This window comes from Silurus meridionalis, chromosome 28 (assembly GCF_014805685.1).
Source record: "Silurus meridionalis isolate SWU-2019-XX chromosome 28, ASM1480568v1, whole genome shotgun sequence".
Lineage (NCBI taxonomy): Eukaryota > Metazoa > Chordata > Actinopteri > Siluriformes > Siluridae > Silurus > Silurus meridionalis.
Window position 1 is genome coordinate 13,960,660 of NC_060911.1, and position 22,754 is coordinate 13,983,413.

The following is a 22,754-nucleotide window of genomic DNA, read 5'->3' on the forward strand; positions in this document are numbered from 1 at the left end:
CTCCAAGGCCGCTGTTTTCATGCCGTTTGACTTGAAAGTGTCTCAAAAAATCCGGTTAATGCACCAAGTTGAGATGTGAGATATTAAATATAATAATGTTCTGAATAATACTAATGATTTCTAGAGTTAATATTAGAGCAGAGCTGGTCTACAGAGCTTCCTCATTGCATTGCGCTTTAAGAAGGCATGGGGAGGAGGTGGGCGTGGTCTTCTGAACGGATGGGCGGGGATGGAGACGGGGCTTTCTTTTCTCTACTCTGTGATTGGTTAAACGGCGTGTCGATCACTGGAGCTTATTTCAATATTCCGCAGCAGGAGAAAAATCAGGCTTGTGTGCTGCTGCTCCTCTGCGCCGCCGGTCCTCACTTTTATTTCCTCCCCGTCATTCTGGAGAACATCAAACACAGAAATCAGAAGATAACGGTGCCGGCGTGCAGGAGAAAACCCACCGGAGGTGAGAGGGGGGTGTTAACAAGACAGTAGTTGGAACAGAGAAAGATCTAGAATAAAAAAAAATAAATAGATTTAGAGTCACGTTTTCAAGATGGCAGACGCCGAACAAGTTTCCTCCACAACTCCAAACGTGGAAGGAGAAGATGAGATGAAGCCATGGAGAGAGTCAGGTTTCAGTGAGCACACAGCTCAGGATGAAAATGTAGGTATATTTGGTGGAGAACGTTATGTCCAGGAGGTTCGAGTCCAGAAAGCTGACGTGGAAGGTGCAGAAGAAGAAGAGGAAGAAGAAGAGGAAGAAGAAGAGGAAGAAGAATGGAGAAGACGACAGGAGATGGATGTGCACACCCCCGAGAACAAAGCCGAGACTGAATGTCTGGAGAAATCTGTTGATTGGATTTCTCGACCTGTGGAGTTTGAAAGCCCTGAGGAACCTGACAGCACTCAGATGCTGGATAAAATTCCAGCAGTGCACGAAGAACCAGCAGAAGAACCCATAAACCTGGTGGATCTCAAAGAGGTGCACGAGGATCCTTTTACGTTCATACAACCTGTACACGCGATCGAAGATCAGGACCTTTCATCTGCAGCACATCATCCAGAAGAGATCCACCACCCCAGGAGCACCAGTCCTCCAGAGGAGATCGCGTTCAAATCCGAGTTTGGGGTAAAAGATCAGGACTTTGGATTCGGTGTAAAAGAGGAGATCTTTGAAGCTCCGGTTGAGCTTCAGAAAGATTTAAGATCAGAGCTTGAGGAGAAAAAAGAAGAGGTGAGGTGGAACCCGGTGGTGGAGAACGTCGGAATCGACTCCGAGTCGACTCCCGCAGTCTCTGCGTCTCCATCATCCCGTGAGTGTCTTTTTTATTAATTATTATTTAATTTTTGCGTCGTTTTAAACCGATTTAAACGAAAGACAATTACCGGAAATGTTTTGAATTGGATTCTAATCCCAATTGGGGGTATAATAAAAAAAAAAAATCATAAAAATAATAAAAATAAAAAGAGTCGATTCTCAGCCGGTGTAGCGGATCCTGAAACGTTATTAAATATATATTAATAAATAAACACGATATCTTGCGCGCTCAATTAAACTCGTTTCTTTCTTTATTTTTTAAAGATAAATGTTATTCCAAAACAACAACAAAAACAAATGAATCAATAAAAAAAAGATGAAAGCGGAGCGGTGACACCGCGCGACTCGGGAGCTAGCATAGATCACACCGAGATAGATGACTAGCACACATGCTAATGCTAATCCGTCCCCGAAATGCAGCCATTTTAATACAACGGATAGAAAAGGACAAATGACATGACATAAAAAAATCATTTGGTACATTTATTGTCTTTTGGCAATAACTTTAAATCCTTAAGCAATTTGTCTGTTTTATTTTTATTTATTTTTTTAGATGCTAATTCATTAATGCTAACGGGGTGTGTGCGTCCAGTCAAACAATAGGAGCTCGAGCTTTCTTTAGGGTTTTGTGATTTCAGGGGATAAAAATTTAATATAAAACAAAAAAAATTATAATTTCTATGCATTAAAATGATTGTAATAGAATATAATTCATCTTGGACTCATGTTTTGATGAATTTTGGTATAAGGTGGAATAAATAAATATAATAATATTCCTGAATATGAGTGAAAAGTCAAATAGTCAAATGTTCAAAACAAATCAAATGAATCAAATGTATATAATTATATAATGTATGATGATGATGGCTGAACCATAAAGATGACAGGAATCTTGATAAATAAATGAACCCTTAGTGATTTGTCCCTATTGCGTTCTCCTGTCATTAGTCCGAAATAAACCAAATCAATCCAGGAAATTTCCGGCCCACGCCCTAAAAACACAAACCCAAAGTCCACTGAACAGAACCGGTGCTTTTCTAAGTGCCAAATGCGATGATGCTGCACATTTCACAAGTGCACAGTCCGTGATTGATTGATTTGATTTTTTTCTTGTAGGATTTCGTTCTCCGTCTGAACTTTTGGCTTGATTCCTCGGACCACACCCTTCCACCGAAAGGATCTAGTAGGCCGATAAGGGAGGGGTGTTGATCTTATACACTAATCTATATATAGAGCGAGTGGTCCTTACAGCGGCGGTGTTCTTTTCAGGGGTTGGGAGGGAAGAGGGGGGAAAAGGCAGCGGTCTGGGTGTGTCCTTTTCCTCCTGACTCTTTGTGCAAAGTGTCTCGGTGCTGAAAGTTACACCGTCTCGCCGCTTCGGAGCGACAGTTCATAACGTAACCTACAGGGAAAGTCTTGTGTATATAAACCAGGGCTTCACCTTCAACCACGTGTAACTTCAGACAGCGCGGTACAGACGAAGATCCTCAAACTGTTTAGAAACGTGTCATAAAAAAACCCACTGCTCCGTAATAACTCAATTCGAAAAAGTCTCGCATACGCGTTCGTACAGGGGGACGGCGTGGATCCGATATATCAAGTAAAAGTATGATTATAGTATAAAAGAAAATGCATTTTCTGCTCACATCCATGGCTTTTCTTAGATCGTCCTCAAGATTGTTTTTGGATTTGAATCGGAATATTTTTGTCCTCGCCACGAAATCGTCTCGAAATCCTCTCACGAGCAAAAGTATTGGGACACCTGACACCTTCCGGCCTTCTGAGCGTTAGAGGGACACAATCGTCTCCAGAAATGCTGGAATCGAATGAACTAGGAGATCCAAACCTGTGCGCAAGATCTCGAGCGAGTTTTGACCTCCGCCCTTAAAATCTATTGAAACGTCTTCCCAGAAAAATGCGGGCACCAAATATGGAAAGTTTGGAAAAGACATTTCAGTCTTATGCTCAGGTGTCCACAAACTTTTGTCCATAAAGTCTAACATGTCAAGCAAATCCTGTAGTCCTGTCTTTCTAATGGAGGAAAGTCAGCTGATCTTAATATGCAGGTTTCCAGCAGGGACGTTAAAACTCAATATGAAGTTGTTTTTCCTACACCAGCTGTGATGTTCCTTTTCAAGACTCGGAATTCTGTCCCGCGCCGTCTTCTATTTATTAGAACACAAAATGTTCATCTTTTGAACATAAAGGTTACCGAGTACGGTTGCAAAATTTCAGGAATTTTTAAGACTGGAAACGTTCAATAGGAATTCAATGGAATGAACTGGGAATTGCAGGTTAACAGGGAATTTAAATGTAGGTGGAAAAAAAAAATCTTTCAGGATAATCTCAGGTTAAAACATAAATTCTTCTTTCCTGCGCACAAATTAATGTAAAAAAAAGTGATTGTCAAAATTTGTACTTAATTTAAAAAATGATTTAATGATTTTTATTAATTTATTATATTTTAATCCGTTTTAGTTTGCATGCATGTCAGTTTCTCACCAAAAACGAAATGTTCATATTTACATTTGTATATGATGCATATTTTTTATAAATCTTCACAATTTTATAACAAATTCCCCCAAAATTCTCATATGTTCTTCGGGAACTTGGAAAATTCCCCAAAATTCCCCAGATGATGTTTTTAATGGAAAGTTTCAGATTTTTTAATTTTTTTTTCTTCTGGAAATTGTCCGCCCTATTTGCAACCCAATAGCTCAGTGGTCATTGCATTAGGGTTCGAATCAAGTCAGGAGTTCAGATTACAGCCTCTCCAAGCTCTAAACTTCAGTGTACGACCTGAAGGTGCTTCTGGGGGATTGAGAACATGCACATTATATCAGGAACCTACTATTCTCTTCCTTCAAATGCAGGGACCTTCACTGTGTTTTCCTTCATCCAGACCGAACCCACAGCCATGAGGTTTATTTATTGCTCTTCAAACAGCTATTAGGTGTGGCTTCTGATTGGCTGGAACTTGGCCACATGGTTCCTCTTGGAGATGTACTATATCTGTAGTCATATTGGTGGTAAAGTTTTTGAAGGACATTACACGGGTTGTAATCACTTTCTGTGCTCCCTCAACACGTTCCGGTTTTCTGTCCTCCTCACACGTTTTTTTCTTTCTTTTCTTCAGATGAACCCAGTCTTCCTTCCTCTACTGCTGCCGCTGCTTCTTTTCCAACTCTGACGCATTTCACTTCAGGCAAGTCCTCTCTCACGCTGTTCTAACACACTTTGACTTTTCCAGCTGTGTTCGAGTTCGCTACTAACACGCAGCTGTGCGAGTCTAACGGAAATAAACACGCTTACGTTTATTTATTATTTTTAACGCTAAAACCTCAGTCGAAAATGTTACGGCGTCTGTCGAATTAAAAGGAACTACTGGTGTCGGATTTGCATGCAGCTGTTCCGAGGTCTGTAAAGCAAATTTACAATGTAATTTGTACTGATTTAACATTTCTGATTCTGCCTACAGTAAACAAAAAAGTCCTTCTGTTTTTCCCAAATTAATCCATTGGCGATGACATTCAACCCTTAATTTTAGATCTTGTGGAAGGTCGATGCCCAGCATGTCCTCTGTTGGTCGGGATAATTCAGTTAATTAGTTAGGAAATTTCGGATAAGAAGACTATCCAAAGGTCACTCGATTCTTGCACCATTCGAGGTTTAACGGGCAAAATGCAATAACAAAAAAAAAAGGAAACACGATTCCAGCGCCGGCCCTTCTCCATCGAAGGCCCTTCTCGTGAAATTAATCTGTAATTTACCCGTACCTCTAATTCAACAGAACACGAGGATCCTTCACTAATAGCGAACACGCAGCCCAGCTTTAAAGCGACCATGGATCTGTTTGGCGACGGTTCACCTTCCAGAAGCGTGCCCAGATACGACCAGGACGTCTTAACCCAGTCTGATGAGGACTTGATGTTCGAAACGAAAAGGAACCCTTTCCAAGACTTCTCGCCTGTCGAGAAACTCGACCCTTTCGGAGAAACCACAGCGGACATCAGAGCGGCGAAGATGTCCGATAGTCCATCTCCGGATCTGGTCCAGAATGCCCATGATGGAGATGTGCAGGTCAATTCACCCGTGCAGGACTACGAGCAGTCTTTTGATTCCAGAGAAGAGGCAACAGAGTCGCTGAGGCAACAACTTGCTTCCTCTGACTTTTTCGGCACCCCGAAAGACACGGAGGAATCCGGTTTGCCGCCGTCTCTCCCGGATATTTTGAAGTCGTCGCCACGCAAACAGGAGAAATTAGACTCGGGATCTTCAGAGGGAAGTCCCGATTTCAGTCCAGTCCACAGAAGTGCTAATGATTCGCCCAATGCTCCGTTCTCGCTGTCGACAAACAACCCATTTGCTTTCGAAGCCAAGGTCCCTTTGGTTAAGGAGATGACCGAGGAAACTGAGGCGAGGGCTGCAGAACGGGCAAAAATCGAAGAAGAAGATGAAGCAGCAGCAGCAGAAGAAGAAAAGGCCTCTGAGCAAATGTTTGGTACATTTGATCTCGTGAAGGAGGCTGAAATTTCTCCGAAACCTGCCGAATCTGCAACAGAAGACCAAGACGACTTTAAGACTTTGAGCCAAGATTCTGCTCAGATGGCTGACAAGTTTGAATGTCTCAGTTTCCCAGCTGTCAAAGCCCAAGAGCACTCCGACTCCGAAAGCCCCTCCGCAGACTCGCTCTCTCCCGTCTTGGAGGCCATGGCAAAGGACCCGTCGAGTTTCCAAATTGAACCCGAGCACAATGTGCTCCAGGAGGAAGTGGAAGAAGCGGAGGAAGCAGAGGCTGCGGACGAGATCTCCGAACAAGAGGCGTCGTCCGAAGAGTTCGAGTTTGTCGAGAAACCGCCCCGGGGTGCCGTGGACGAGTTTCTGGAGACCCTGGAAAACTCGAAGTTCGCCAAGGCCGGAGAAACAGTTGACTATTTTGAAGACGCGGGCAAATTTTCAGAAATTGCAGAGGCGAGCCCGGTTGAACAAGAAACAAAGGATCATGCGTACTTCCTCCTCACCGAGCCGGCGAGCGAGGCCTCTCCGGCGAGAGGTAAGGCAGGCCTGGAATTGTCTGATTTCCATGTGCCCTCCCCGGCTCCTTCGGCACCTAGTCCTGTGGTCAAAACCGAGACGGTGGCTGTGAAGAAAGCGGACCCTAAAGACCTCAAGCTGCCGAACCTAAATGCAGGAGCAGGTAACACGGCAGGCTACATAACGGCTTTTCATATCTATGGATGAACCCATCACCTTCCAGCCATCCCTCCAGTGTCCCCTTTGTAGTGTTCCCTTCTGTCCTCGTTATGCATGGTGTCACAGTCATGATGCACGTTTGTGCTTTCATTTCTTTTTTTTCCCTTTCTTTCTCTCCTCACCCTTCCCTTTCATCTATCCATTCATTACTCCTGCATGTTTTCTTTCGTATGGTATGTACTGTACATATTTCCTGCCCTTATATTTTGTTTATCTGACCCTGAGGAAACATCCTCGACTTGCACTCAATCTCAAAAGTTCTTCACCGGTTAATGAGTTACTCATGAGGAAGAACCTCAGGCTGATTTGTTTTAAAGGTCGTCTGCAGACATTAGCAAACTTGTTAAATTCCGATTACTTTTAAGCTTTCCATCCAAAGCGCCAGAACGCCATTATTCAGCTTGAACTCGTACAAAAATATCGGCGTGACCGGTGTGTTTGGTAGGGCGGGTTGCCAGGGAGCTATACATTTATGCTCCTGCATTGCGACACTCCTGCTTATCAAGTGCAGATAAAATGCTTAGTCGAGTCCAAGAGAGTGCAAATGTGCAAAAGGGCAATTTTTTTTTTTTTTTTTTATGGGGGGGTTTTAGGGCTTTTAAAAATTTTTTTTTAAACCTTAATGAGATCGCACTATGAACCCCTTGGTGGTACATGTTGCTCTTGCACAGTTTATACGACTGAGAATAACCGTCATCGGTTGCAGATGATCTCTAGGTAGTTCAGATTTAACTGCTTGGGTTTTTCTGTATAAAAAAAAACGGAAGAGTTTCTTGGATCGAGGTGCCACCTAGTGGATTTTCTGCCTTGCGCTATTTATTAGCTCATGATAAGCGATTACATTTATTTATTTTATATATATTTTTTTTTACAAATATAGATCACGGGCTGGTTCTCCGGTTTCTCTAATGAACAACTAAGTTGACTTCTAGCGTCTGGTGCCTGAGGGCGTAATCCGATATTGAGGGTCTTGCATAACGGAGATGGAGAACGAGTACGAGTGCCGAGGTTGAATTTAAAGCAGAAGGTATGCTGGTTGGTATGTGGGTGAGTGGAACGAGAGTAAGTGGGAAGGAGATGCTGCGTCAGTGCGTTTAGAAGGGTCCCCGAGCCAGCAGGCGGTCAGCTGACTTCAATCCTTCAACCAAAGGGGGGGGGGGGGAAGAGAGAGAGAGAGAGAGAGAGAGAGGGGGGGAGAGAGAGGGAGGGATTACTGCAGTCACCACAGTCGAGGCAGCGGTTCTTCTCGTCATTACAACCTGTTCGTTTCGCCCCACCCGCCACTGCAGCTCCACGCTCCTCAGCCGGCCTGGAATGCCAAGCTGATCCCCTGCAGACGTTGCCCTTATCATCTACTGGGGGAAGAACCATGGACGGTCAGGACAATCAGGACAAACAGGAGTGTCAGCCTTCACAAAACTGGAGAGACAAGGGTACAATCTCTAAACTTGTTCTTAGTTGACTTTTGAAAAGGGAAAGACCGCTTCTGGTGCTGAAATGGTCCCGGTCGGTTTGTGTTCCTCTTGTAGCAATCGAGTCTGAACGCGTGTTTTCACGCTAGGTGGACCTTTAGACCTGTTCTAGCGTTGCTGTCGCAGCAGAGTCGGCGTGCGTGTCCAAAGGTGCTTTAGGTTAAACTGTGATCTCTCGTAATTTTCACGGAGGCAGTTTCAGCTTCTCCTGTGGCAGCCTGGACCTTCAGTTCACTTTACCGTTTCCAAAAATGTCCAGAGTGTATGCTGAGGTCTAACGTTGCAGTTGACGCTTGTCGTTCGGGTTTTCCAGGCTCGGACGTCTTTTCGGGGTATTTTCATGTCGGCTGATGATCATGAGTGTTTGCGAAAGACGAGACTTGCATTGCAACAGTGAGGGCATTGTGCTCCGGGTCAGCTCCGAAAGTGATGATCAAGTGTGTGGACATAATGGGGCAACTCATTCAAAAACACCCTTTTTTCTTTCTCTATTTTTCTTTTTCTGAAAATAATGAGCTTGTGGTGTTTGGCAGCGCTCCATTAGAGCCAAGCGCTAAGAAGGTGTTGGAATTTGTGAAATGGGGTTATGAAGGTCACCAGACTCATGAAGTACAGTTCTGCTGCACACTAGAACTGATTGGTTGGTGTGAGACGGTTCGTGTTCGGGGGTTACGTTGTCGGCCAAATGTCTTGTAGAGCTTAAGGCTATTTTTAGCCGTTGGCAGTACATCTGGTTATGTAAGAGGAACTGCAAACCAGAATCACGTTTTGCTTCTAAATAAAACCTGTCGATTTTTCACTCGCTTATTAGAACTTTAGAACACAATTAGCCATTAGGAAGGAAGAGTCGGGATGGGGTTCTTAAGCTCCGCCTTTATATTTTCAGCCAATCGGCACTCCGTCGCTAACTTCAGTTGAACTCGCCAGCGATTCGTGCGGATTTGCTTTGTATGCGATCAGAATACAAGCCTCAGGTGTCGAACTTAAGACCAATCGTTTTTGGGTTTTTTTTGCAGGTTTTGTTCATACCTGTGGTTACTTTCCACATTTATCTCAGCAAATCTTTGGCTCACATGCGTCTCTTCAGTGCCTGTATTAATTCCCTAATAGCTTTGTATTGTGCTGTTTGTTTATTTTCTTTATTCGACTGGAAACCCAGCATAGGACTGTATTAAGAGCCAGTCGGATTCCGAAGCTCGTGGCCAGAAAGATGTACAACACGTCTCAGGCTCTGTGAGGGAGCGGAGCGAGGGTGGGGTGAAGTTAACTACTGAAGTTGCATAAGTAGTGTGAAGGTATCTGTAGCAGAGTTCAGTCGTAATCTGATCATAATGTTTCCTCACTAATGTGTTCTTTTTTATCTACATATAATAAAGCTGATTCATGAGTGCAGGAATAAAAGGAGGGGGTTTTATTGTTTGTAGTTTGGCAAATAATAATAAAATATAATTACATTTTTTTAATGATTTTAAGATTTCAAAAGAATTCCATCATTATGTGGAGTTAATTTCCATTGGTTTTATTTGTTTATTGAACAAATGTTATGCATTTATTTTTATTTTATATAAATTCAAATAATTAATAATAATAATAATAATAATAATAATTTTTATATATATTATAAAAAATATATATATTGGGTTTTTTTTGTGCTGTTTTGTCCCCCTTCTGTTTTTTTGGGCTTATCCCACGTGAACGCGCGCCGAGCATTAGCAGCAGGAAGCGTGTGCGCGCCTCGTGCTCGCGCTCCTTTCCCTCGGTTGCGTTGGTGCGGGCGGCGCAAGATGGACGCCAAACGGGGTCGGTGTTTCTCTTTTTCTCCACTTTCTTTAATCCTTTTTTTAATTATTTTTAAATATACGTATGTTGGTTGATGTCGAGGATTTATGTCTTAATTTCATTTTATTATGAATGATAAAAAAGACTTTTTGTTCGGCGCGTGCGAGGAGGAGAAGGCGGAGGTCGCAGTGCGCGTGTCGGTCGTCCATGTTGCAAAGACCGCGAGTGTCCAGTTATGTATATTAACATCCACAAATAGACATATTTTAGATATGAAAATCTCGTGCCTGGATCAAGGACGTGATGATGGTACTAATGATGATGGTGATAATGACGAGGAAATAAATGCGACTTTTGCGCGGACGGCGCGCGCGCCCTGATTCGGTGTCGCGAGCGCGCTATTTATAGCGCGCGCAGACCGTCGGTGCTTTAACCATATGTAGACAATCTATCTGAGTCTGACTGAGTGCCTACACGTGGACCGGGGGTTTGTGCGTGCGTGCGTGACGATGCCACCACGCGGATCCTCGATTCTGGGGCTGTAACGCGTAGATCAGGTGTGTGCAGGTGTAAAAACACGTGGCAGTCATCATCAGGGGTTCATCCGTCGCTCCACAACCTTTTCTTTTAGCACCACAGACCAGCATGCATTTGTTCATGTCACTATTATACATATGATAAATATAATCACGTGTAGCGTGGGAAACTCAAGTGCAGGAAGTGAGGACATTGGCACAGGGCAAAGTTTTTATTATAATTTTTTTGTTTTTAAATATACAAAGAAAACATCAGACATCAGCAAAAGTTATTAAAATGGAAATAATATTTTTATTTCTGGCCCAGATGTTTGGGGATTTCCACTACTAACCTGAATAAAACGAAACTAGGTTTTACCCAATCAATTAGGGAGCTCATAATAATAATAATAATAATAATAATAATAATAATAATAATAATAATAATAATTAATAATGATAAAATCATAATTTGTGGTTTAAAGAGCCTCTGCAGGCATCGAATCAAAAACCCAAACCGAGCGTTCCAGAGCAGAAACCAAATGTTTAATCCGTGATCACGTGTGCGGGTATTTATGAACATGGGGGTTAATGGGAATTGTGTTTAATTCATTTTAACATCCAGCTCATGTTCAAAGGTTTGTTTGGGGGGAGGTGTGATCTGATTGGTGAAGACAGATAAGATTTGAAAGTGTTGTTTTTTTTCTTTTTTTTACTTTATTAGTAAAACCACTACTGCGCTACGGCGTCTCCTTCCTGTCTACGGTAGTTTTGGGTATTTATAAAACTCTACTGGTTGACGCTACCTGATCTGTACCGGAAATCCGTGACTCACTAGGTTGTCTCGAATCTGCCTCTCCCGGGCCCCTGAGCGAGGCCCTTATCACCTTATCTGCTCAGATAAGGACCTATCGAGATAAATGAAGGTCGCTTCGGATAAGGGCGTTTGTCAAAAGCCATAAATGGAAGCTCCAGCTGTAGAAACGCACAAATCCGATATGTAATTATTCGAATGTGATCAGTTCTACATCATTTTCCGCTCGAATCTTCTGCCGATTGCGTGAGAAGGCAAACGTCTGAATTGGACCGGTTTCAGATGACTAAGCACACTAAGGTTTCGAGCACGTTCGCATGTCGGCGTTGGACCCCGTAAACCCGAGCCGACGCTCGCCGGGCTTCGCCGTCCCCCTCGAGCATGTCTCAGTCAGCTGGTCAAAAAATAACCGCTTTCGAGTCTAAATGTGGACGTGACCCGTCTCGAGTGACCGATGTCCTCGGACACGCACCGGGCGCTGGTGTCGGATTCACAGTCGCCGTCTTGAAGCAGGGAAAAGAATTCGACAGAACGGAGCTTCGGTGTCGACCGGCCGCCGCTCCAAGCGGTTCTTTATAACCGGATTCAGGAGTTTTGTTGAGCGTGTAGTGTTTGTGATTTCATGCACGTTTCTGTAAGAGCTAAAGGAGATTACATCATTCTCACACACACACACACACACACACACACACACACACACACACACAGACGTCACCATTTGTTCAGGCTCAACTGCAGTTTATTGGCACTAAGCGATCCTTGTTGAAAGTGAAGGGGGAGTCGGGGCCAGACGGGGGGGTTTGGGGGCCTCATGTGAAAGTAGACATTCCAGATTTGAACATGTTAATTTGGAACTCTGATCGGCTATTCAGCTTAGCGACTGAGCACACGATGGAACAATGGAACTGGCGAAAGCAAACGATCTTGCTTTTGTCTTTTTTTTTTTTTTTTCTTTTTTGTGACTTAGCAGACCTGACTGATAAAAGCTACACCGCTTTTACAACAGGTGTGAACGGGTCCAGTACTTCCCGTTTCCTTGTCAGGAGGCTGAATACAGAATACTGCCACCTGCTGGTACGGGAGAGTTCTGTTCTTTCACGATTCGGTGCGTCAGGCGCGCCTGCATATTAATCTTACACTAATGATTCCTCGAAACACAAAATTCTTCCTTCAGTCTGTTTATCGAACACCAACACAGAGCACGGCGTTTCCACACGGACCGTCATTACTGACGCGCCACTCGCTAATTTCTGTAGGACTCTGCACAGGTAAACACATGGAGACGATGAGGAACGCGAGGGGTGTTCCAATCAACCTCTCGACACTTTATTTTGAGACTATTAAATAAAGTGTTGTCTTTAATAGAAAGCCGACAGTGTCCTCGAAGCAGAAGAGTCTTAGATCTCGCCTAGAGAAACTGTTCCTATCGTTTCAGCAGAGTCGAAAAGGCCTCAGAGGCCACGCCTTCTCCCCGCCGCTGTCAAACAGGCCACGCCTCCTAATCCAGGCTTATCCACGCCTCGTTAAGGTTGCACCTCTTAGATGGTAAAAGGCCACGCCTCCAAATACAGACGCAGGAGCTCCGTCTCAGACTGACTTTGAAACCAAAAATCTTTTCTCATCACTGAGTGTCGCTCGAATGTTTCTTCCCCGTGAAACCCCAGAACACACCCTGTAATCCTGCTGTTTTCCTTCACATCCAAGTCCCTGCTTCATCCCCATGTTCCTATTGTACAGAACGATCAAATGTGGATGTTGGACGGCACGTAGCGTATTCGGTGACCGCGCAAACGTCAAGTCCCATTTAGACGAAACGAAATGAAAGAGTATTTTACCGCATTTCGTTTTGTTTCGTTCTCCTTATGGGGCTCCGTTCCGTTGCTGCCGTCTCAACTACGCAAAAAAATAATAATAAATTAATGTTTGCTGCTGATGTACAGTTTTGCTCACCACAGTGTGTGTGTGTGTGTGTGTGTGTGTGTGTGTGTGTGTGTGTGTGTGTGTGTGTGTGTGTGTGTGTGTGTGTGTGTGTGTGTGTGTGTGTGTGCTGCCATGCCCACAGTGGTGGAGCTGCTCTACTGGCGCGACGTGAAGAACTCAGGCATCGTGTTCGGCGCGTGTCTCCTGCTCCTGCTGTCGCTCAGCGTGTGCAGCATCATCAGCGTGCTGTCCTACGTGGCCCTGGCGCTCCTCTCCGTCACCATCAGCTTCAGGATATACAAGGGGGTGCTGCAGGCCGTCCAGAAGAGCGACGAAGGACATCCGTTTAAGTGAGTGACGTCATCAGGAGTGTTTCTGCCAAGTTCATGAGTTCTATATAATAGAAACGCACTCACCACTCAGACACAGTCGTATCCTGAGCGGCTTCCAGACGGTTAGGGGCCTTGCTCAGGGGCCCAGCAGGTGCTGCTGGGATTTGTATTTACAACCTTCATATCAGAAGATCCAACACTGACACTTCTTTTTCTCTCCTTCTTTCCCTCCTCCTCCTGCTACTACTCCTCAACAACTTCTCCTTCTTCTCTTCTCCTCCTCCTTCTCCTTCTTCCCATATTCCTCCTTCTCTAATTCCTGCTACTACCCCCCCCCCTTCTTTTATTCCATCTTTTCTCCTTTTCTCTGCATCCTCCTTCTTTTATTCCTTTTCTTATTTCCTCCTTCTGTTCTGCCTCCCTCCTCCTCCTACTGCTACTACTCCTTCTCCTCATCTTCCTTCCTCCTCTCCTTCTTTTCTATCCCCTCTTCTTCCTGTTTCTCCTCTTCTGCCTCCCTCTACCACTCTCTCGTCATTCTTCTTTTCTTCTGCCTTTTACTTCTACTTATTTTTCTACTCTACTTTCCTCTTGCTCATATTACTACTTCTGCCTCTTCCTACTCCTCCTTTTCTCCTTCTTCCCCTCGTTCTCCTCCTGTCTCCTACTTCTACTTCCATTTTCCTCCTCACTGAGCTCTGTGTTGACACACACACACACAATCATAGGGCATGAAATGTTTGATTGGGACACGCTGAAGGTCCTCCAGCAGGAGGCAGTGTGGTGATGCGGGTTTCTTTGCGCAGGCTGTACCTGGAACAGGAGGTCTCTCTGCCCGATGAAGTGGTCCGCAAATACAGCGACACAGCCCTCGGCCGGATCAACACCGCCATCAACGAGCTGCGCCGCCTCTTCCTGGTCGAGGACCTCGTCGATTCCCTGAAGGTGAGACTCCAATAGTGAGGCAGATGCCTTCATTCTAACCTCTGCCTCATGTTGCACCAACGAAGAAAAAACACCTGAACTGTTCCAGACGACTTTTCTTCTGCCCGTTCCCTCCTCTTCTGTCTTTTCCCTCCTTTCCTCTACTGCCCTTTTCTCTCCTCCTCTCTTCTGCCCTTTCTCTTCTCTCTTCTTTTCCTCTGCCCCTTCTTTCCTCTTCTGCCCTTTCTCTCCTCTTCTGCCTTTTCCTCCTCTTCTCTTCTGCCTTTTCCTCCTCTTCTCTTCTGCCTTTTCCTCCTCTTCTCTTCTGCCTTTCTCTCCTCTTCTCTTCTGCCCTTTCTCTCCTCTTCTGCCTTTTCCTCCTCTCCTCCTCTGTCCTTTCTCCTCTCCTCTTCTGTCCTTTCTCTCCTCTCCTCTTCTGTCCTTTCTCTCCTCTCCTCTTCTGCCCTTTCTCTCCTCTCCTCTTCTGCCCTTTCTCTCCTCTCCTCTTCTGCCCTTTCTCTCCTCTTCTTCTGCCTTTCTCTCCTCTCCTCTTCTGCCCTTTCTCTCCTCTCCTCTTCTGCCCTTTCTCTCCTCTCTCTTCTGCCCTTTCTCTCCTCTCCTCTGCCCCTTCTTTCCTCTTCTCCCTTTCTCTCCTCTTCTCTTCTGCCCTTTCTCTCCTCTTCTGCCTTTTCCTCCTCTCTCTTCTGCCCTTTCCTCCTCTCCTCCTCTTCTGCCCTTTCTCTCCTCTTCTCTTCTGCCCTTTCTCTCTCTCCTCTGCCCTTTCCCTTTTCTTCTGCCCTTTCTCTCCTCTCCTCTTCTGCCCTTTCTCTCCTCTCCTCTTCTGCCCTTTCTCTCCTCTCCTCTTCTGCCCTTTCTCCTCTCCTCTTCTGCCCTTTCTCTCCTCCTCTTCTGCCCTTTCTCTCTCTCTCTTCTGCCTTTTCCTCCTCTCCTCTTCTGCCCTTTCTCTCCTCTCCTCTTCTGCCCTTTCCTTTTCTTCTGCCCTTTCTCTCCTCTCCTCTTCTGCCCTTTCTCCTCTCCTCTTCTGCCCTTTCCTTTTCTTCTGCCCTTTCTCTCCTCTCCTCTTCTGCCCTTTCTCTCCTCTCCTCTTCTGCCTTTTCCCTTTTCTTCTGCCCTTTCTCCTCTCCTCTTCTGCCCTTTCTCTCCTCTCCTCTTCTGCCCTTTCCCTTTTCTTCTGCCCTTTCTCTCTCTCCTCCTCTGCCCTTTCTCTCCTCTTCTCCTCTGCCCTTTCTCTCCTCTTCTCCTCTTCCCTTTCTCTCCTCTTCTCCTCTGCCTTTTCCCTTTTCTTCTGCCCTTTCTCTCCCTTTTCTTCTCCTCTGCCCCTTCTTTCCTCTTCTCCCTTTCTCTCCTCTTCTGCTTTCTCCTCCTTCTACTACTTCTGCTCCTCCTCCTTTTCTTCTCCCATTTTGCCTCCTTTTTTGCCTCCTTCTTTTTCTCCTCTGTATCCTCCTTTTTCTATTCCTCTTCTTCTTTCCTCCTCTTCTGCTGTGTTTTCTCCTCCCCCTTCTCCTTGCTGTTCCAGCCTGACACAAAGAGCACAAAGCTCCAGCTCCATGAAGATCTGCTGCTATAGAGCTCCACCCCTATTGGGCTTAATGTGAACAGTGACTACACCTCAGACCTCCTCACCTTCACCTACATCAGCACCTGACTGTACCAGCACCCCCTTCTCCATACATCTCACAAATATCCAGCAGAACATCTTCAGAATCCTTTCTAGTTCTTTCTGTCTCTTTTAATGTCTAGTTCTTTTTCTCCTGTTCTCTCTCTCTCTCTCTCTCTCTCTCTCTCTCTCTCTCTCTCTCTCTCTCTCTCTGGTCTCTAATTTCTTCATGTCTTTGTTGTTTCTCTGCAGTTTGCTGTGCTCATGTGGATCCTGACGTATGTTGGTGCCTTGTTCAATGGACTCACACTTCTGATTCTGGGTCAGTGTTCCTCAGTCATGCACTGACCTCATCATCTCCTTTTCATAGGTTCCAGTGGATTAGGGATTTTTTTCTCGTTATATCTCAGACGGTTCCAAAATGTCCTTTTCTTCGTTTATTTAATTGTGTTTTGTGTTTTTTTTTTTCAGGTCTTGTTGCGATGTTCACCTGCCCAGTAGTGTATGAAAAACATCAGGTGAGTAACTGCTCATTCACGCAGACGCTTCTATAATAATAACAAACCTGCAGAACCTGAGATCCTCAGAGCGTTTCTGCTCCTCCAGAGGCTCCTGGAATAATATCATAATAATAACAAACCTGCAGAACCCCTCGAACCTTTCACTCTTACTGTCAGTGTTTTTCTTTCTTTCTTTCTACTCCCTCCCTTTACATTTTCCTTTCTCATTTTTTTCTTTTTTCTTTCTAGTCCTTTTTTCCTAGTCCATTTCTTTCTTTTTTCTTTTCTTTATCAAGGTCTTTCTCTTTTTCTTTTCTTTCTCTTTTTCTCTTATTTCTTTCTTTCTTTTTCTTTGTACTCCCTCCCTTTAAATTTTCCTTTCTAATTTTTGTCGTTTTTCCTAGTCCATTTCTTTTTCTTTTGTACGATCAGTGTTTTTCTTTCTACTCCTCCTTTAAATTTTCCTTTCCTTTCAAAATTTTTCCTTTTTCTTTCTTTCTTTTCTTTCTTTTCTTTTCTTTTCTTTTCTTTTCTTTCTTTTTCTTTTCTTTTCTTTCTTTCTACTCCTCCTTTAAATTTTCCTTTCCTTTCAAAATTTTTCCTTTTTCTTTCTTTCTTTTCTTTCTTTCTACTCCTCCCTTTTTTTATCTTGCTTGCTATTTTTTCTTTCTTGGTTTCTTTCTTCTTCTATTCTATCTATTCTTTCTTGCTTTTTTTTAGTCCCTCCCCCTTTTTTATTTTGTTCCTTTCTTTAATTGACTTGTAATAAATCTATAAAATAATAAATGTATAAAGTTGTAATAAATGTAACATCAGTATCATGAAGAGCAGTTGATTGTTTTCTAGTTGAATCCTTGTTTGTTGATGACGAGTGTGTTTGTTGTTCTCTAACAGGTGCAGATTGATCATTACATCACCCTGGTGAGGAACCAGGTCTCAGATATCGTTGGAAAGTAAGTCCTTTTGTTTATTTGTTGACTGATTTATTTATTTATTTATTTATTAAGGCGTTGACGTGTTGAATAATGAACCCCACACCGGGATTGGATTAGATTAGATTTTATACCCTGCAGTTAATCAAATTCTCAGATTTTTACACTTTTCTTTTGCATTAAATCTGATTTTATTAAGTCTGATTAGTTTAATTCACTTGGACTTGCTGCTCGTTATTGGATTTTCTTTCAGCTTTTTGTCTTTAAGCAGCAGCCGTCTTTCCGTGCGTCGATTTCCACCTTCAGCGCTATTATTCCAGCTTTTTCTTTTTATTTCTGTCTGATAATCTCTAAAACACTTCTACTGATCTGATCAATCCACTTTCTGTCCTGAATCTCATTCACACCACCAAAAAATCAGATTTCCAATTCAGAGAATTCACATTACTCATAACTACAAGTGTTATTCTTACAAATACTTCTTCAACCAAGACTCGGAAAATCCTCTCTTTCTTTTCTTTTCTTTCTTTTAATTCATTTATTCTTTTGCTAATGCTATCTCTTTTTGCCTGCTTTTTCTTTTTAACATTTTCTTTTCTTTGTAGTCCCTCCCTTTAAATTTTCCTTTCTAATTTTTGTCGTTTTTCCTAGTCCATTTCTTTTTCTTTTGTACGATCAGTGTTTTTCTTTCTACTCCTCCCTTTAAATTTTCCTTTCCTTTCAAAATTTTTCCTTTTTCTTTCTTTCTTTTTCTTTCTTTCTACTCCTCCTTTTTATCTTGCTTGCTATTTTTCTTTCTTGGTTTCTTTCTTCTTCTATTCTATCTATTCTTTCTTGCTTTTTTAGTCCCTCCCCCTTTTTTATTTTGTTCCTTTCTTTAATTGACTTGTAATAAATGTATAAATTAATAAATGTATAAAGTTGTAATAAATGTAACATCAGTATCATGAAGAGCAGTTGATTGTTTTCTAGTTGAATCCTTGTTTGTTGATGACGAGTGTGTTTGTTGTTCTCTAACAGGTGCAGATTGATCATTACATCACCCTGGTGAGGAACCAGGTCTCAGATATCGTTGGAAAGTAAGTCCTTTTGTTTATTTGTTGACTGATTTATTTATTTATTTATTTATTAAGGCGTTGACGTGTTGAATAATGAACCCCACACCGGGATTGGATTAGATTAGATTTTATACCCTGCAGTTAATCAAATTCTCAGATTTTTACACTTTTCTTTTGCATTAAATCTGATTTTATTAAGTCTGATTAGTTTAATTCACTTGGACTTGCTGCTCGTTATTGGATTTTCTTTCAGCTTTTTGTCTTTAAGCAGCAGCCGCGTCTTTCCGTGCGTCGATTTCCACCTTCAGCGCTATTATTCCAGCTTTTCTTTTATTTCTGTCTGATAATCTCTAAAACACTTCTACTGATCTGATCAATCCACTTTCTGTCCTGAATCTCATTCACACCACCAAAAAATCAGATTTCCAATTCAGAGAATTCACATTACTCATAACTACAAGTGTTATTCTTACAAATACTTCTTCAACCAAGACTCCGGAAAATCCTCTCTTTCTTTCTTTCTTTCTTTTTAATTCATTTATTCTTTTGCTAATGCTATCTCTTTTTTTGCCTGCTTTTTTCTTTTTAACATTTTCTTTCTTTGTAGTCTTTTTTTTTCTTGCTTCTTTTTTCTGTCTGCTATTCTTGAAAATAAATATTAAACGAAGAAAATAGATTTTTTCATGCTTTTTTTCCTTTTTCTTTTCTTTTTCTTTTGTACGATCAGTGTTTTTCTTTCTTTCTTTCTAGTCCTTATTTTTGCTTTCTTTGTTTTATTTCTAGTGCTTTGTTTTTTGTCTTTATTCTCAAAAATAAATATTAAATTGAGACAAGAAAATAATTTATTTCTTGTTCTTTGTTTCTTTCATTCTTTCCTTTTTTTATTTAATTTTGCTTTCTTTCAGTTTTCTTTCTGGTCATTTTTGTCTGTTTTTTTTTTTTTGTCATTCTTCAAAATAAATATTAAATGAAGACAAAAGAAACGTTCTTTTTTTCATTCCTTCGTTTTTCTTTCTTTCTAGTCCTTATTTTTTGCTTTCTTTGTTTTATTTCTAGTTCTTTCTTTCTAGTCGTTTTTTCCGTTTGTTTTTGTCTCTGTCTTAAAAATAAATATTAAACAAAGACTAAAGTAAACACTTCCTATTTTGTTCTTTTTTTTCCCTTTTAATTCATTCTTTCTAATTTATTTATTCCTTTGCTAATGCTCTCTCGTTATTTTCTTTCTTTCTTTCTTTCTCTTTCTTTTATTTCTTTCTAGTTCTTTCTTTGTTGTTGTTTTTTTTAGCTCTGTTTTTGCTTTCTTTTCTCTCTCTCTGAATTGGACCGAGTTTCACATGTAGATTTTTTTTGTCTGTCTGCAGGATCCAGTCTAAAATCCCCGGGGCGAAGAAGAAGGCGGAGTGAAGGTGAAAGGCGTTGGGTTTGGGAGGATCGGGGTTCTCCTCGCCCCGTCTTCACCACGTTCCCACACAAAATCTCTCCACTTCACAAACCTTCACACCCAGTGGATCACCTGCTCGTCCTCCCCGCCGCCTTCTTTCTCTCTTTCTCTCTTTCTCTCTTCATAACCAGTGGCTACGATGAAGTACCGTTGTTTTGAGCCACTACTTATTTATCTCGACACACCGACTGGTCCGATACGACAAAACTCGTGTTTCCTGACCGAGAGATTCTAGTGTTCATTAACTGGGTTTGTCCTCTTCATCATCATCATCTTCATCATCTAGGTCCTTATGTGCACCACAATTAATTCATTCACATTTTTTAATTTGAGGAAGACTTCAACAGTACCGTGTTTTTTTGTTTTTGTTTTTTTTGGTACCTGTCTATATATATATTTTTCTTTCATTCAGAGTGTATGATTTAGCGTTCCTGTGATTCTACTGTTTTATCGACGAACTGTGTAGAAACCTTTCTCTCACACACACACACACACACACAACCTTTTCGCTCTCTTCAAGCGGCTCTCTTGTTGTCCAGAGTCGCTCTGTAGGCACTTCATGCTTCTGTGTATTTCTAGGCAAATTTAGACTTGCAGAGATAAGATCACACACACACACACACACACACACACACACACACACACTATCGAGGCGCCTCATCATTTTACTTCATCGCAGCTTGTTTAGCAAAATCTCTCCGGAACGAACGATAACGTTTACAAGACATTTGACTTGGAGAAAAAAAGAAAAGAAAAAAAAAAAAGTTGTTTATTTGTGGACCCGATACCTAAAGCAGCAGCAGCGTTATGTAACATGAGTTTAACACTTTGTTCGTTATGCAAGTAATCGTGAATGATCCTCCATACGGTCGTGGTGAACATCTGTGGAATGCATTGTGAAATGTAAAACAAGCACCAATAAAGCTTCTAGAAGAATCTTCTGAGTGTACCTTTTTGTTTTTGGGTTTTTTTTTTTTGCACTGTTCAGCGGCTTTATACGTCAAGTGGCTCCTCCCTCTTTTTGAAAAGAGCCAATCAGGTTTCAAAATAGTGTTTAAACGTCAATTTTGTGTTTTTTTGGTAAATTGTCGACGTGTGTGTTCTGTGAGCAAACGTGTTTATTTAATAACATAATTATACAAACTGCTTTGAGTGCATTTTTTTTTTTTTTTTTTTTTTAATAGATAGATTAAATTTTATTATGAAATTTCATTATTTCAACATAAAAACAATTCCCTATAAGTTTTTTTTTTCTGCTCTCAACGAAAGTCCGGGAAAATCAGCCAAACTAATGAGTTATGTAGCAAATGCAATTCTGTAATAAAGCTGGGGCGCCAGATTCAAACCGCGCTAAAGCGGGGGATTACTGTATATTTTAGGGGTGTAACCGTTCGCAAAATTCACGGTTCGGTTTAATTTCGATACGGTCAGGGGCAGAAGAAACGCAAAACACAAATTTGTGTTTTTTAATTATTATTATTAACATTTCTGAATATCAGCAGTTTACATTTTTAAAACGAAGTAAAATCCCTGCTTAGTTTAAATATGATGTAAAATATATTTTATTAAAAAAAATGTAATGGAATAAATCAAATGCAATGCCCTTTTTTTTTATTTTATTGATTAAATCGTCAATCATGTGCATAAATTAATTCAATAAATACAATTAATTAAAGGGAACTTTAGTTTACATTCGTTAGGCCCCATCTGGCTAATACAGATGTGTATGTAAGTGTGATTTTCTACATTTAATATTACATTTCCAAAAGATATGATTTTAAGTGTTCTACTTATTTCAGACTTTATCGTACTTTTCAGCAACAAATATTTTGATTTTCCTTTTTAAATATTTTCATTAATTTTAATAAAAGTTATGGGGTTTTTTTTGCATAAATGCCACTTCATTTGACTAACTGTAAATCCAGTGAACGAACATCATTTTGTTCAATACAAATTTGATACATACATAAATACTAGGGGTGTAACGTACAACGTATTTCTACCTAGATTTTTCCTTTTTACGTGAAACATCAGAGTTCAAATCTGGGTTTGTTTTAAATTTCTTTAGCCTCCGCCTCACACTCAGAGTGCTTTATTATTATTATTATTATTATTATTATTATTAAACTTATATACAACAATGCCGGGGATATAAAAAAGAAACTAAAGTTAGCGCACCACTCGCTAACTTTGGCCACTCGCTTGATTTGTTTTGCATATCGCTAAAACTACGGCTTAACGCTATGGATTCTTTAGCATTTTATTTACAGATTCAAGATTTTTCTTAAAAGGAGAAAATCCTGATAATTCCACACATCGAAGAAGTGAATAAAAAGAATGAAGTATGCTGAAATAAGTACAGAGTAACAGTTAAGTTGATCATATCTTCAGAAACTAAAATGTAAAACACACACACACGCTTCTCTATTAACCAAATGGTGTCTAACAAATGTAACCTATTTCAGTGAATTTTCCCATTTATTTTGTCATTGAATCAATTTAATTTGTGCCAATGTGATAAAAACAATAATTGCATTCATTTGATTTATTCTATTTTATTTTTGTAAAATATATTTAGAAGAAAAATAGTTTTAAAAATGTAAACTGTTGATCACTAATGTTAATAATAAAAAACTGCGTTAATAAAAAAAAACGACAAGCAATTTTAGTTTTGCATTTCTTCTCCCCTATAAACTGTACCGAAATTTAACCGCCCCGTGATTTAAAAACCGAGGTACGTACCGAACCGTGAATTTTGTGTACCGTTACACCCCTAATATATACAGTATATACATTCACTCCCCATCAGCTTCCCTATTCACCAGCCATCAACCTACTCGAATCCCAAATACTCCTGTAGGGCACTTTGTAGGGCGTGGACTCT

General features: G+C 41.5%; 1 protein-coding gene across 8 annotated transcripts; it reads left to right on the forward strand.

The window, feature by feature from the left end:
• The first annotated feature begins 294 nt into the window (after window positions 1-294).
• Window positions 295-20,806, forward strand: rtn4b (reticulon 4b). Of its 8 annotated transcripts, none has more exons than XM_046843384.1 (9): window positions 298-1,304; window positions 4,446-4,514; window positions 5,100-6,506; window positions 13,205-13,412; window positions 14,201-14,339; window positions 16,192-16,261; window positions 16,411-16,457; window positions 18,392-18,450; window positions 19,791-20,806. In XM_046843384.1, exons 1-9 carry the CDS (start codon window positions 545-547, stop codon window positions 19,831-19,833), a joined length of 2,802 nt encoding a protein of 933 aa, XP_046699340.1. In that variant the 5' UTR covers window positions 298-544; the 3' UTR covers window positions 19,834-20,806. The 8 variants fall into 8 exon arrangements, 6 of the variants coding, with proteins under 6 accessions (XP_046699340.1, XP_046699339.1, XP_046699341.1 ...); XM_046843383.1 differs by lacking the exon at window positions 18,392-18,450 and adding an exon at window positions 17,334-17,392 and having other exon boundaries at window positions 299-1,304; XR_006924890.1 differs by lacking the exons at window positions 16,192-16,261; window positions 18,392-18,450 and adding an exon at window positions 17,334-17,392 and having other exon boundaries at window positions 295-1,304.
• The last annotated feature ends 1,948 nt before the right edge of the window (window positions 20,807-22,754 follow it).

Excerpts from the sequence above, each read along its gene's own strand:
- rtn4b (XM_046843384.1), top strand. The coding sequence starts at position 545 with ATGGCAGACGCCGAACAAGTTTCCTCCACAACTCCAAACGTGGAAGGA. Across the intron at positions 4,515-5,099 it reads TCTGACGCATTTCACTTCAG|AACACGAGGATCCTTCACTA; the intron begins GCAAGTCCTCTC and ends CTAATTCAACAG. Across the intron at positions 16,262-16,410 it reads ACTCACACTTCTGATTCTGG|GTCTTGTTGCGATGTTCACC; the intron begins GTCAGTGTTCCT and ends TTTTTTTTTCAG.